This window comes from Propithecus coquereli, unplaced genomic scaffold, assembly GCF_000956105.1.
Source record: "Propithecus coquereli isolate 6110/MARCELLA unplaced genomic scaffold, Pcoq_1.0 Scaffold111, whole genome shotgun sequence".
Lineage (NCBI taxonomy): Eukaryota > Metazoa > Chordata > Mammalia > Primates > Indriidae > Propithecus > Propithecus coquereli.
Window position 1 is genome coordinate 3,462,615 of NW_012135081.1, and position 15,276 is coordinate 3,477,890.

The following is a 15,276-nucleotide window of genomic DNA, read 5'->3' on the forward strand; positions in this document are numbered from 1 at the left end:
CCACGAGCCACAACTTCTAGACGGAGCGGTACCATACAGAGACAGAAGACCAAGCTCCACTCATGGAACTCAGCTCACGGCAACAGAAATTGAGAGTCAAAAGCTATGTAGGACACAGCCCCAGAGAGAGGACCAAAGACAAATCACATACCCACGGTCCTGACCAAAGGCAACATAATTATGCTGCCTTCATCAAAAAGAACTGTGAGTTGGACATTCCCTTTGGTAAAGCGGCAGTGACAGGCCCTAGAAAGAGCAGAGACCTGGAGTCAGCCTAGCCTAACTCTGGCACGTAGGTGACGACTGGGGCCAGTTCCGAAGCCTCTCAGGGGATCGGGCTCCTTGTCTGTTCCAAGGGTGCCAATCGCATCTTCCTTGCAGAATTGGGAGAGAATTAGAGGCAATGCATTGCCTGGCACATGTAGGTGCTTGACAAATGGTAGTAGCTATCACTGACAATAAAGGAGGTGGGTAGGTGACACCAGGTGGCAAAAAATCCTCAACTCTCCTTCACTTGGCTTTGTGAATTTGGGTGCAGCTGGAGGTCTGAGAATGTACATTTGTCTCCTAAGTAATGGAGTTGTCCTGCAAAATCAGTTCTGGTGGACACATAAAGGCGTCTGACTTCTCACCTCCTGGTGGCAGGTCTCGTGTTCGCCCTGCCAGGCCAGCAGGGGCAGCAAAACTCTCAGACACCTGCTAAGTTGGCCTAAGTATGGAACAAACCATCCCCACCCCCTCCTCCCTCCCTCCTTCTCTGTCTCTAGGGTAGATCACAGCTTCCTGCAAGCCAAGAAGGCGATTATGGCTTGTGCCTACAAAGCAAGGAAAATGAGAAGTCATACGTCCACACAGGACCTACAGTGTCAATCAGAACTGAGAGTAAGATAAGCCACCATGCGGAGAGTCGAGTGTGCTATAGATAGTTTTAAAACTCAGGGACCAAGGATTTGGGCGTGGCAGACATGGGCAGTGGCGAAATCATCTCTTCTTCCAGGTGCTGAGGTGGGTGGGGCCGTGGGCCTACCGGGTGGCTTTCCTGGCTGGGGCACTGGCCAGGGTGCTCTTGTCCTGGGAGTCCTTGAGGTCTCCCCCTCGCGCCCCTTTGGTCTTGATCTGTCCACTTCGCGTGCTGCTAGAGCTGCCCGCCACCCCGCTGGCCACAAGGTCGGCACCCGCAAAGCTGGGGTAGTAGCCATAGCTGCTGCTGCTGATGACGGCTGAGGAGGAAGGGCCGAGAGCAGGGGAAGAGGACAGTGTCAATTAGCAGGTGACAGCTCCAGTAACTACTGTCCCCAGGGCTTCCTCTAATCTGACATCCTATTCAGTCCCCACGATGGCCTTTAGCAGTCAAGAAACACAACAAGGAGCGGTTGAGACCTTATCATGTACCAGATTCTGTGTGAGGTGGGGACCACATAGGACAGACATGGCCCTGCCCTCCTGGAGATCCTGGGAAAGTTCATACTCCCAATCCTTTCCCCAGGTGACACTGCCCCAGGGGACAGGCAGGAAGGGAAAGAGGCGGGCATGATCTCAGTCTCTGCTTCCATAGGACAGAACAGGAATAGGTTTCCTATGAGGCCAGAGAACCATCCCCAGACAGGACAGAAACTTCCAGATGGGAGACAATGAATGGAGGTGGCACACTTTGTCCCGGGGTCCCCAGCTTTCCCACCCCAACCATCCTTCACGACAGAAATACTCACAGATGCTCACAGAGGATGGATTCTCGCCAGACATCCTGTAAGTCAGAAAGTTAGAGAAGGATGACGGCTCAGGGAGCGTGCAGATTCAGCTGAACCGTAATGGGCTCCGGCTTTAGATGCACACCACGTTAACCCATCCACGTAGCATCCCGTGAGCTTGAGATTATAACTGCCATTTTACAGATGAGAAAGTAAGAGGCACGGAGACGTTAGGTGATTCACCAGGGCATACAGATGGCATGTGGCAGGGGCGGTAGCTAACCCCAGGCCGCCTCAGCTGGCTCTCTGAACAGCACCACACAGCCAGCCGTGCTTCGTGGCTCATCTGACAGCCCCTTGCAGGAAGCTGCAGCTGAGCTCACCAGTCAGACCACCATGTTCCTTGCTCAGATGGTCACCAGCCTGTTGTTCTCACCTTCCAGCTCTCATGTGGCCCCACAGCCCCTTCTCCCAGTGTCCCCTCCACCCCACCCACCTGCACTCCTCGCCCTCCAGCAGCTTCCTGTAGGTGGCAATCTCCACGTCCAGGGCCAGCTTCAGGCCCATGAGCTCCTGGTACTCGCGCAGCATCCGCGCCAGCTCCTCCTTGGCCTGCTGCAGGGCGGCCTCCAGCTCATCCAGCTTGGCCCGGGCATCCTTGAGGGCACAGTCCCCCCGCTGCTCAGCATCAGCGATGGCCGTCTCCAGGTTAGTGCACTGAAGGGCAAAGAATGGAGAAACCATCAGAACAGAGAATAATTTCTAGATCTAAAGGTTAAGCAGAGCAACCTCCTCATGTTACTGGTGGGACCCAGGGTGACAACGAGGAAGAGCTGCAAAGCCAGTGCCAGAACCCAGCCTCCCTATTTTCTACGGCAGATGGATACTCAGAGGTGTTGTCATGGGAAGCCACGGAGCTGTTGCATTTTGGGAGTGCAGGAGGAGATGCCGATGTTTGCAAATTGGGGTAGTGCCTGGGGCCGGAGGCACCAACGTCTACAGATTCAAAGTACCCCAGGTCCAGGAGAACCATGCCTGTTACCCTGGCCAGGACACCCCTGGGACCAGAGAGTATGCACGGGCCCCATTGCCATCAGGTTTCTGCTGCAGGGTATCTCCCCAGTGGACACCCTCCACACCTGCTGGCACCCAGAACAAGTGCTTCTGGACTCTTCCAGCACTCTGTGGGGAGGGTCTGTCTGAATGCTCCCATGTCTGGCCTGAATGGGTGAGGGAGCCTTCCCTTAGAGCAGAAAGTTACAGCCCTGAATTGTAGGCACAACCTCAGAAACTGGACTCTGATGAACTTCCAGGGCACTCTGATGCCAGGTACTAACGGGGAGAGAAACGGTCCTCCCAGAACTTGCACATCAGCCAAATGTAGAGTCTTGAAGCTGTGCCCACATCTCATGGTGGGCCGTGGGGTACAGGGAGGAGCTCAGGCTCAGATTTTCCAGTTTGGCAATTCTATCAGTCTCAGAGTTGACCTGGTTCTTAGGGAGGTCACAGGTCCAGAACCATCTCCCCACTGACACAGTGTTTAAGACTTGCTGCTCTCAGATAAAACAGGGTCCCCTAGCTAGAATGGAAATGGTGCCATGGCACAGGGCAGGGGACCCAGCAGGGCTACATCTGCTGCTGTGTCCCTCAGTCACCAGGACCATGCCCCACCCTGAAGGTAGGAACATTGTACAGCCACAGAGGGCCCTGACACACACCACTGCACCCCACACATGTCCCATGTCCCGTGGGAGGAGGAGCACAGGGCCTGCCCTCAGAAGGGACACCTGAAGGACACATGGGACAGGTTTTTTGGACACAGGAAATGGCTGAGAAAGAGGAAACCGGGTTCCAATCCTGGCTCCCTCCCCTCTCTGGCCCAGCTGCTTATCTGCAAGCTGGGGAGTCAGAGCAACAGTCCCAAAGCTCGTCCCGACTGTGAGCAGGGGGCCAGCTCCTATGGCAGGGGCACCGAGGCGGGAGGAAGAGGGGCTGAGGATGGCCTGGAGCCCCTAAGCCAGGCCAGAGACATTTGCTTGTTCCTAAAAGGTGGGCCCACTTCTGCACCCCAGAGGATGACGTTGAGCATTGGGTTCTCTGTGGGATGCTGCCCACCTGCTTCTTTACATTGCCGATCTCACACCGCAGCCTCTGGATGAGCCGGTTCAGCTCCGACATCTCATTCTTGGTGTGTTTGAGGTCGTCGCCGTGCCGGCTGGCCGCCAGCTGCAGCTCCTGCATCTGGTCTCCAAGGAACAGGAAGTTGGTGATGAGACAAGGTAGGGGATGAACCACACCTGCCATCCCTGCCGTTGGTGGGATGCAACGGACAGGAAAAGGAGCCCCAGAGCAGGGCCACTGGTCAAAGCTTTCCTCCCTAGTGGCCCCAAAGGGTTTTACCCCAAAGCATAGCTCCACTCCTCAGGATAGTCCTAGACTCCTCTACCTTTGGGAAGTCTCCCCACGGGCTCAGAAAAGAACTCAGGGCTTCTCCTTCTCTCCTCCATCCACCCCAGTCCATCCACAGCTACTCTTCCACATGTGTGACTCTGCCCCTCCCTGCAGCAACACACCCCAATCCCTGCAAATGTGATTGTTCTACACCTCACTTCTGTCCTCCAATAGAGGACTGCCCGTCCCTCTCTGTGGGACACATCCATCCATACCACCCTCATGATTTCTCTCTGATAGCAATCTCTGCTGAGAATATTCTTTGGGTAGAGAGTGGTTGAACCCTTGGCTAAGACCACTCTTCCCTTCAGAACAGAGGTGTCTCCTGCATTCACTGATGGGGGTGACCCTCCCCAGGGATGGAGGGCAGAGGGGGAAGGAGACCTGCCCAGTGCCCACCTTGGTCTGGTACAGCCCCTCGGCCTCGGCTTTGCTCTTCAGGGCGATCTCCTCATAGTGGACACGGACCTCGGCAATGATGCTGTCGAGGTCCAGGTCCCGGTTGTTGTCCATGGACAGGATGACAGAGGTCTCGCTGGCATGAGTTTGGATCTGGGCGATCTCCTACGTTGAGAAATGAGGACAGAGTCAGAGTGCCCTGGCATCCCTCCTCTGCCCAGCAGGCTTCTGGGCCCATGGTCCCTGACAGCATGGGTCACCAGGGTCCACGGGGCCAAAGTGGAGAGAAGTGCCCGCTGGGGAGTGTCTGCAGAGCCAAGGGAGAGCACACACAGCAGCAGGAAGCACCGCACACGGGCGGCAGGCAGCAGGAGGCAGCGCGCCGGCATAAGAATGCGTTTCCCACAATTTCATAGAATCCAGGGATCTACACATTGGTAGGATCTCACTGGGTCATTTCTTCCTGCCTGTGGGCAAGGCCACTGCTATGGTCCAGCTCAATTGCCTCCCACGTGTATGGCCTCCAGGAACCAGAATCCTGTACCTCCCTGGTCTCCTAGTGCAAGTTTTACACCTTTCCATCAAAACATCTCTCATTGTGCTCATCCTAGATCTCCCCTACCGGCCTTCTCTGGGAGACCCAGGTGAAGCCCCGAGCTGGAAAGAGGCAGGGTGGGGGTGGGGCATAGGAGTGTCCTCACCGCATCATGCAGACACTTGAGGAACTTGATGTCTTTGTCCAGAGAGTCCACTTTGGCCTGGAGCTCCACCTTGGCAGCATAGGCTGCGTCTGCATCCTGCCGAGGGGCGCCCAGAGCCACCAGTCAGTACAACCACTGTCCCATCGGCAGCCCTGCCCCCACCCCCGTCCCCAAAGCCATCTGATGTCCTATTTTTTGCTCACAAGGGGAAGCATAGTGACGAATAGTCACTCAGTATCAATTTTCTCTCAGACTCTCTGAACCTTTGGGAACAGGCAAAGGGGAACGGAGCTCTGAACTGCCTCGGCCATGCCTGGAGAACACAAAGAGAGGTAGTAGGCTCCCTCAAGTCACACAGGAAGGCTGAGCTAGATCAGAGTTTCCCAATTCTTGGACCGGAATTCTCTCCTGTCTGTGTCCTTTTCCCAGGTGTGTGTCCTTCCTCTCCACCTCCCTGGGAACCAGGACTTTGACTCCACCCTGATCAGGCACCAGCCCCCTCCTCGGTGGCCTGGGCTTAAGTCCTGGGAGAGTCGTTGAGGATGGGGGTGCGAGAGATACCACATACTCTCTCTCCCTCACCTTCTTGAGCACCACAAACTCATTCTCAGCTGCTGTGCGCCGGTTAATCTCCACCTCATATCTGTGGGCAAGGAGAGAAGATGGCACAGGCCTCAGCCCCCTTGACCAAGGAACCTCCTCTTCCCACTGGCTGGGGAAGTGCTCTGGATGCAGAGTGCCCAGCAGGGTCTCTGGGTGAGCACTAAGGGGCTCGTGGCAGGAGTAAGGTATCCCTGGGTAGCCTCACTTGCATCCCCCTCCCTGCATCCCAGGAAAACGTCCAGACGCCTATGGGGCACCCCAAACCAGCAACTGAACCTTTCAGTGGGTCAGCAAGCTCAGGAACTTCTTCCTGAGCACAAAATGACACAGAGATAGGGGAGGCCAGAGCCACTGGGAACATGACCTGTGCCCTTTGGTGGGGTTGCTCACCTCTTCTTGTAGTCCTCCACCTGGTCCCTCATGCTCCTCAGCTCCGAGTCCAGCCTCAGCCTGTCCGCAGACAGCGTCTCCAGCTGCTTGCGCAGGTTGCTGATGTAGCCCTCGAGGATGGGCTCCAGGTTCTTCTTGCAGTTGCTCAGGTCCAGCTGCTGCAGCAGCTCCCACTTGGTCTCCAGCACCTGGTTCTGCTGCTCCAAGAACCGCACCTGGAACCCAAATCGACAGACACCTGGAACCATAATGGATGCTGTCATGCCCCATGGACATGCACCATTGACTCCCCACGTTAAATAGATTTTTGTAAAGTCATTTTGCTCTAGTCCTGACTCTCCATCCTTGGCACCTCATGCAAACTAGACCCTATACAAGTGTTCATTCCATAACCTTCGGGACAACCAGTCGCTGAAAACTTACTGAAGATGGAGACTCCACAGCTTTCTTCTATTTCTTGACCATGGTCCCAGGAGACGTTCTCCCCGATGTCTCAGCTAAGTGTTTCTGCCTGTACCATGAGCCCTTCCCTCTGAATAGTGCTGGGTTCCAATAGCCCTTCATGTTCTTTGGAGAGCTAGAAGCCATCCAGCTGTCCTCCAGAATTCTATCTCTCTTTCTCAAGGTAGGGTGACCCTTTACGCAGCTTCCCACCCTTCTCTGCAAAATCCTCAAAGCAAGCAACACGAGCATGTATTCCTCTGCTCTACCCAGCTCGCAGATCTGTTCTCCTGCACTGCCGATCAGGGTGCCTTCCCAAGGCCCAGCGGCACCTTTCCGTGCACAATGCCCGGTGCATTCCTAGGCAGCAAGCAAATTGCTCAGACCTCATGGGGCTGCCTTATCCTCCTCCTGTTCAACCCACCTTGTCGATGAAGGAGGCGAACTTGTTGTTCAGAGCCTTGATCTGCTCCCGCTCCTGGGTGCGCACTTTCTGGATCTCAGGGTCCAGCTCCACATTGAGGGGGGCCAGGAGGCTCTTGTTGACAGTGACCTGGTGGATGCCTCCAGGCGGGCACACAGACGGACACGCTAGCCCCAGGGCCACACTGCCAAACATGCTGCCAGCAAAGCCACTGGCCCGGCCCCCTCCATACCCAGAGCCATGCCCGAAGCTATAACCTCCAGCCTGACTGCTGCTGCCAGCCACGTTAAGAGAAATACGTCGATTCCCTCCGAAGTTGTAGAGGCTCCGACTGCTGAAGCCAGCCCCAGCCCCTTTGCCAGCTGCATGGTAGGAGGCCAGGCTGCCCACGGCCTTCCGTGGCAGCACTGCCGAATGCACGCTGAAGTTGCCCTTGTCGCCCCTGGACTTGATGTTCAGTTGCCGACTCATGGTGGGAGAGATGAAATTGACTGAGCCAGAGAAAAGCAGTCGCCAAGGGACAGAGAACACACTGATGGGGCACCTAGAGCGCTGCCTCCTTTTATGCCTGCTGAGCCCGAGACACCGGAAAAGGGCGTCTCTCCACTATCTCCTTTCCCCCACTGAAGGTCCAGGGCCGTAGGCAATTTGAAGAACAGAGATCTCCAAGCCCTTTGCAGCAACAAAGCCCTTCTGATAGCGAGTGGAATATGCTAGTCTTGCAGACTGGAGTGGGCTAATTTGGGGTTTATCTGTGCTCCCTAATTAGGGACCTGGAGAGTTATCCCCTGCAGAGATCTCCTGGCTGTATTTTTCTAGTGCTGCCTCCTTTTTGTTTATCTCTCAGCAAGGAGGAAGGTAAATGCCTGGCTTTACCCAGAGAGGGTCCATGTGAAAACCCCAGGTTTCACTCCAAAAAAACCATCTCCCTGTGACCTGTGACCCAGACTTGCTGGGGAGCTGAGGGGTTTATGCCAGAAAAGAGAAGACCTGGAAAGGAGATGATTCTTCTTGGGAAGAAATCTTCAAAGATCTGGACCCAAGAAAGAAGCTGCAGGTGTCCCTCTCTGGGTTGTGACAAGGACCACAGTGGTCCAGCAATGGAATGGAGCCCAGGAAAGAAGTGGGGATGACCATGTGGCATCTGCCCGGCCCCCAGCAGGGATATGCCTGGGGCTTTCTGTACTGGGCAGGGCCTGGGTTGTGGTAACCTTCAAGTTGCCTTTCCAACCATGAGGACCTTTTCAGGCAGGTGGCATTTCCTCCAGTTGCATTTTTCTCTCCTGGGTAAGCTTGTCTGTCCCATCCTGGGAGGTCAGGCAGGAGCTGGGACATTGGCCCCTGCACTCCGTGGGGAAACGGCCTGTGGCTGAAGCCATCAAGGGACAGGAACCCCTGAGTTTCCCTCCCACATTCAGGGTGGGCTGTTCTGCCAGTTTCCTTAATACTTCAGGGAGCCACCCAATTTTGGGACGGCCCTTTATAGCTGAGGTAGTTCTGGTAGAGTGGAATGTTAAAAATTATTTCAAAACTCTGAATCTTGTAGCTGCCCTGAGGCAGAGCTCCAAGCACTTCCCGTGACTAAATTGGGAGGCCTTGGCCTGTTGGGATCAGGCAGAGGGTAGTAGACAGCTGCTCCCGCTGCCGGGGAGGGACAGGGAAGATGAGCCCGGCAGAGGTGGGGGGAGGCTGAGGCCTGGGACCTGTCTCAGAGGAGATTCCCCTTCACAGAGCATTTTCCTCTCAGCTCCTGAGGCGGCAGTGGAAGCTCCTTCTTGAGGGATCCTATCTCCCAGCCTTCCTGGCCGGGCCTAGCCCTGGAGCCTGGGAGGGCATAATCGAGTGGTTGCTTGTGGTTTTCTAGGCCACGTTGCAAGAGCGCAGCAGCAAATACACGAAGTTAGCTGGCTGGGGTGCTACCCGGGACACTGGGCTTATTTCCCTCCCCTGCTGGTGTGTGAATATCAACAGATGGTGCCAGTTCCTTGACCTAGGTGTGACCATGATATGGCCCAGCCCCCGGGAAGCCTGCAGACCAATGGGAGGAATCTACCCAAAGAAGTTAATCCAGGGCCAAAGCTACAGAATAATAAAAACACATTATGAGCAACAGGTCAGAGGTGTGCTGAGGAGTGGCTAAATCCGGGGTTGTAGGGACCTCCAGAAGGCTGGGCTGAAATTCCCAGCAGGGCTCATCAAAGGGGCTGGCTCAGAGCAGAGGCTCAGGGGCGGTGGGGCTTGAAGCACTACTGATAGGAGTAGTAGCAACAGGGGCAGCAAGAACATCAGCTGTAGTAACAGCGACAGTAGTAACACAAAGAGTTAAGCCTTATTGCTCACTTTGCATGCACCAGGCCTTGCTCCAAGCACTACGTAGGATATCTAATTTAACCCTCACATTATTGACTTCATTTACAGTTGAAGAAACTGAGGTTTAGAGACATTAAGGAACTTGCCCAAAGTCATTCAGCTAGTAAGTTGGAGCTGGGCCTGGAATCCAAGTGCTTCTGGATTCAAAGTCCACATTCCTGACTATCGTGTTACGTGCTAGAGATGCACGTTCATGGCAAAGATGCAAAGACTTTCTGATGCATGTGGTTGCCATGGGGCTGGGTCCCTTGTGTTTGTGTTTCTATTGCGTTTTGGAGACAAGGATGACATGAGAAGAAAGGGAGATTGCCACCAAGCTAGGGGCTGTGTAAGATTAGATGCCATGCTAGGGTTCAGAGAGAAAATCAGCCACAGTCAGGATGGGCAGAGGAAGGAAGAGCCTCACTTTCATGAGGGGCTGTGCTATTCTAGAATCCCCAGTAGCTGACTCTTCACCGCGGGGCTCCCATGGGGAAGTAAACATAGTTCTGGTTATCTGAGCCTCCTGGGCCAGGCTTTGTACCATCATGGCCTGGCTGAGTGTGAGCCCCGATCTGATAGAAGAGCTGGACCTCTTACTGGGAACCCCAACAAAAGAGCATTTACAAAGCAGAAAAGAAAGGCACAAGGCTGGGGAAGACTTAGGGTCAACGAAAAGCAGGTTTTCAGATGTCCATAGAAATGCTAAGAATCAGCCAAGCTCGCCATGCTCAGAAGTGACGGGTAGGGCCAGGCCTAGAGCTGGGGGCCCAACACCCTTTGTATCCATTCCAGAAACATCTCCTGAGTGCCTGCAACCAACCAGGCCCTGTGTTGGAGACAGCCAGTAAGGGTCTGATGACGGTGACAGGGTGGTGATGGTAGAGGCTGTGACAGAGAGGGCAGAGGTGGAGGCAGAGTGGAATTTCCTGACAACAGTGCTGTGATCGTGGCCACACAGAAGTGCCCCTCCTAATTGGTTCCTAGGAAACTTAATTGTAGGGGAATTTTCTTCGACCCACTCAGCTGGATCTCTGACAGTTCCAACACTACTGGGCTGGATACCCCATAATTAGTCATCACACTCCACACCCCGGTCTCTGAGTTCATTGGTCTAATGAGTGTCCCCAGGCTTGAGGAGATCAGTTCACTCAGTAAGTATAACTCTGAGCACCTACTGTGTGCACAGCTCTGTGCTAGACATCGAGAGGCGTGCCTGAGCACTCCCTCTCCCCTCCAGGAAGTTAACTGAACTGGAGAAGACAAAAATAGAAACACATGGAAGTTGTTTTGCTATTGTTATTATTGTAGTTTTAACTCTGTGTGTCTGTATTGGATTATGTGCTTGCATGGGTGACTCAGACAAGCTGTTATTGAAATTCCAATGTTTTTTAAAAACAATAAAAAAACACATGAAAATCTGCTTTTTGTTTACCATAAGTCTTCTCCAGCCTTGAAATAAAGAATAAAAGGGAGGTTGGGCTCCGTGGGTGGGAGTTGGGAACGGGCAGGTGCACTGCATCGCCGAGGCCGTGAGAAGCCGGGTGGAAGCAGGGGAAGGGGTCACTTGGGAGGCAAAGATGGAGGCGAAGTCGGAGGAGCAGCCCTGGAGGGTCCCCTTCTCCCTGCAGTGTGCAATCCTGCGAACATCCTGAAGAGACGCACGTTCACAGCGCCAGTGCTTTAGGTTAAAGCATAGGCCCCATGTTGCGGGAGGAGAACTGGGGGGATACAGGCCACCCAGGGAGCCCAAGGAAGTTGAGTCCATTGTGCCATAATCTGCCACCGTCTTCTTGGAGGGTAAGAATCCCATTCTGCAAAGCACGTCACACCAGAGGGAAGCAGAAAGCAGTGCCAGGAGTAATGCCAACCGCGCATACCCAAAGCCATGCCTGTCTGGTTTGCCGATGGATAAAGGTCATTTTCCTCTAGCCCTTTGGCCTTTGACTGCTCCTGGGCACAGAACAACAGTCGAGGGACCCAGATTCTGTAGATCAAGTCCATTCATGGAGAGAGGAAGAAGCTTGAAATACTAGTGAGCTAACTTTGGGGTGATAAGACTTGGGGAAAAATCATGGCACCTTAGCACTGGCAAAGACCTGAAACTAAGTTCTCTGATTTTCCTTTAAAAGTGAGCTCAGTGCAGAAGCCTAACACCCTCTGCCTGTCTGAACCGGTTTGAAAGAAGCTTGTTTTTCCGTCCTTGTCCAAAGTCAGCCAGCTCAGACAACGGAGCTTGCCTGCTTCCCTCCCTTTCTCTCCACGCCCTCTCCCACCCTCTCTCAGCCTCTCCCACCCTCTCCACCTTCCTGACATGAAATCCCGGGTTCCTGCAGTGCCGAGTCTGCACGTACCAGAGAGGGGTGCAAAACCCACTGCTGCTCCAGGGCTCTAGGCACAGGCTGGGAGCCAGGTAGAGAGGACGTGAGAGTGAAGCAGATGGTTCTGTGTTCACAAGAAGGGGAAGGGGCCACTCTGGGCACAGAGGAAGAGGGAACGTGTCCCAGACAAGACACTGGGAGTATCCAAGTACCTCTCTGTAGGGTAATCAGCTATCCAGTTGGTCCAGGCTGAGGGGCTTTCCAGGACTGTCAGTGATACAACCTGGACAATTCTGGAAAAACCCAGATAGCTGATCACCTGAACATCACCCACCATGTTGCAGAGTTGAGTACCAGACTCTCCAGGAGATGTAGGATTCACTGAAGTCCCATCTACCCAAGTCTGTAAAACTTAAACATTCAAGCAGTCACTGGCCTGTCTCCACGGCTACGAGACACCTGTCCCCTCACACACACTCGTGTTAATAGGAAACCCTCAGATTAGTAGAGGAAACAAGCAGCTGATAGCATCGATTTAAATTCAGTTCCAATCACGCTTACTAAATGCCTACTCTATCACAGGCACTGTGCTGACAGAAATCCCAGATGGGCAGTCAACACGGTCAAATTCCCAGTTCTCAGTGCCATGTGAGTACAGGAGACATGGTACAGTAAGCCTCTAATCCTTAAAAACCTAGCAGAGGATGCTTAGCGACCTGAAATCTTGTAGCGGTTCCCTTGTCATTGCTGGTGTCATGGAACTTTCTACCCACATCTCTCCAGGTAAACATGGAGGAGCCGAGTCTCTGCAAAAACCCTTCTCTGAGTCTAGGGCCTTCCCTGCTTCCTCTTCCCAGCATTAGCATCTCCTTCCTCCTCTCTGCTGCAGCCCAGCTCAGCTGGGGCGTGTCCTACCCCTCCCGCATCAAGAGAGAAGCATCAGAGAGGTTTAAACAAGTGGTTGCTGGGCCCATACCAGCCTTTATGCTAATTAGATAAAGCGCCCCTTCCATCTGTGCCAGAATGCATGGCTGGGTTCCAGCCCCTACTTGCCCCTCACCATGCCCTAGTGTGGGTACCACCTGCATGTCCCTCCCAGGGATGCCCTGGTAGCTTGACTAAACCTCCAGGTAGGCTAGTATTGCACGGGTGGGTTGAGCCTCTGGTCAGAACTCTCCCTCCTGGCCAGGTGTGGTGCCTCACGCCTGTAATCCTAGCTTTCTGGGAGACCAAGGCGGAGGATTGCTTGAGGCCGGGAGTTCGAGACCAGCCAGAGCAAGAGTGAGACTCCCGTCTCCACTAAAAACAGAAAAATTAGCCTGGTGCAATGGCTCGCACCTATAATCCCAGCTACTCGGGAGGCTGAGGCAGGAGGGTCGCTTGAGCCCAGGAGTTTGAGGTTGCTGTGAGCTAGGATGACACCACAGCACTCCAGCCTGGGTGACAGAGTGAGACTCTGTCTCAAAAAAAAAAAAAAAAGAAGAAACTCTCCCTCCCGCACAAAGGAGAGTCACAGAGTCTCTTGGCTGCCCCTCGAGCTGTCGCCTGCTCTCCGGGGACTGCCTGGGCTCTCTCTTCCAATTCTGTATCTTTTCCTCTCTGAGCTCCCAGGGGAACATGATGGTCCCCCAGCTCCCACCTCCCCAGCACCCTTGGGACTCTGTCTGCTGGGAAGTCTGCCCCGCCTGGCTGTTCTCTGGCTTAGGCATCTGCAGCTAGTTTTCTGCTTCCCAGCCTGAGGGTCCTTTTGCCCTCAGCACACCCTGCATTATGCCTCACGGAGTCCTCATTCTTGTTTCCTCCTCTTCCTACTCGGGCTCCTTAGGCTTTTACGACTGCACAGGCCCCTAGCTTTACTGAAGATCAATCACTCTTTAGCTCTCTTTCTCCCCTTTTTTTCTTCTTTTTTTTTTTTTTAAAAAAAAGTTCTCTGAACTCTTTACAGCTCCACCCACCACGGACCTAGTCATCACAGGAAGCTTTTCTCCTGGCTCGAAGGCACAGGTATGTCGGGACAAGAACCGTCTTGCTCTGGGAAGGACACGTTTCTTCCATTCATTCATTTTAAAATTCCGCCAGAATCCCATCTGGGTATATTTCATCTACCTCCTTACCTCCGGCCCCTCTGCCCCCAGCCACTCCTGGGGGAAGTTTGTCAGTATTTTCTGACCCCGGCCCCCTTTCTTACGTGATTCTTTTTTGAAAGAGAACAGAGAGGCTGAGGGGAAGTGCTCAATCTTTTGATCTTGACTGTGATGCCAGAGATCCGATCCTCCTCTTCCTCTGCCCATTCGCAAAGCAAACAAGCCACCTGTGCAGTGGCTGTAATTAAGCCCATCATCGCTAATGACACGCTCTCTATCTCCCATCACCGAACATTGCACAGCCCCGTCCAAACAGGAAGCAGAAGCCCATCCCCACCTGTCCCTCACACACCTGCTGGGCCAGGCCCTCCCCGTGTACATTATAGCTGAGCCCGCTGGGCCCTGGGGAAGGAGCTGAGGGGGGGACAGAAGAAGGGGACAAACTCCCAGGCAGGCAGAAGCACTAGGGCCTGGATCACCATAGACGATGTGGGAATTGGGAGGAAAAACGTAAAAGTAGGATGTTAAGAAAGAAATATAAGAAATAAGAAGTGGCTGCTTTAGGAAAAGGAGCCAGGAAGGCTGAAGCCATGGGGGGACAGGTCAGCAATGGGAGGTGGGCTAAAAACAGAGAATGGAGGGAGGATGAACCCCGAGGCCAGAAGTCAAACTGAGCCCTCCAGAGTGCCATGAAGGACACATCTGTGTAGGCCCAGCCTGGGGCGGGAGGGGAGAGTTACCTGCTGGATCTGGGGAACGCTCGCTGCTGTGGGGCGAGGGCCCTGAGCGCCACCCTCCAGGATGCAAACCTGCTGTGGAATGAGAGGCTTGGTCAGAGAGTGAGCTCCTCCATCAGGAGCTGAGACCACAGCCAAACCCCTTTGGAAAGTTCTATCCACCCTCCCCGAGAGAGAAGGAGGCAGCAGACACTGGCACCAGGAGACCAAGTCCCCACCTCCCCAGTGTCATAGGCCCCCACTGAGGCAGGTGGCCTTTTATGGCTGGGCTACCAGGTGTGACGCGTAGCTGTGGATTCAGGGGGTGTGGACCCAAGAGTAGGGGAGAACGGCCGTGCAACCATGGGGAGCAAGCGTCTGGAAGTAAGAGCAGTGACCACAGGGCAGGGCACATTGGCTGCCGGCTGAGAGAAGAGGAACAGGGGCAGTGTGGAGCCAGGGTGGGAGCTGCATGTCACAAAAGGGGGCCAAGGAGAGGGCTTGGCGGAACCAGCAGCATAGAGAGAAGCTTCTGGAAAGGACTGTGGGCTGGGAAGGCCAAGGAGAATGCCGTGGGACTACAATGCCGGAGTACCTCAGGTGTGGGATGGGGCTTGCTGTGCACCAGTCCCTGGGCTAAGCTCTTTGTACGTTTTAACTCATTTCATCCTCACACCAACCTTGTGAGGTTAATACTCTTATTTTTCCC

At 54.2% G+C, this 15,276-nt stretch overlaps 1 protein-coding gene across 1 annotated transcript; it reads right to left on the reverse strand.

Moving 5' to 3' along the window:
• Positions 1–1,023: 1,023 nt before the first annotated feature.
• On the reverse strand, positions 1,024–7,568 carry KRT74 (keratin 74, type II). Its single transcript, XM_012650693.1, has 9 exons — positions 7,098–7,568; positions 6,233–6,447; positions 5,822–5,882; positions 5,240–5,335; positions 4,539–4,703; positions 3,804–3,929; positions 2,185–2,405; positions 1,710–1,744; positions 1,024–1,220 (listed from the first exon to the last, which is right to left on the reverse strand). The coding sequence occupies exons 1-9, from the start codon at positions 7,566–7,568 to the stop codon at positions 1,024–1,026; spliced, it is 1,587 nt and encodes a 528-aa protein (XP_012506147.1).
• Between the last annotated feature and the right edge of the window lie 7,708 nt (positions 7,569–15,276).

What these genes read in the sequence shown, in the direction of transcription:
- KRT74 (XM_012650693.1), bottom strand. Translation starts at nt 7,568, where the DNA reads ATGAGTCGGCAACTGAACATCAAGTCCAGGGGCGACAAGGGCAACTTC. An exon ending in AGTTTGTGGTGCTCAAGAAG is followed by an intron (nt 5,336 to 5,821) that starts GTGAGGGAGAGA and finishes GCCCCTCGGCAG; the next exon opens with GATGCAGACGCAGCCTATGC. An exon ending in TCCATCCTCTGTGAGCATCT is followed by an intron (nt 1,221 to 1,709) that starts GTGAGTATTTCT and finishes CTTCCTCCTCAG; the next exon opens with CCGTCATCAGCAGCAGCAGC.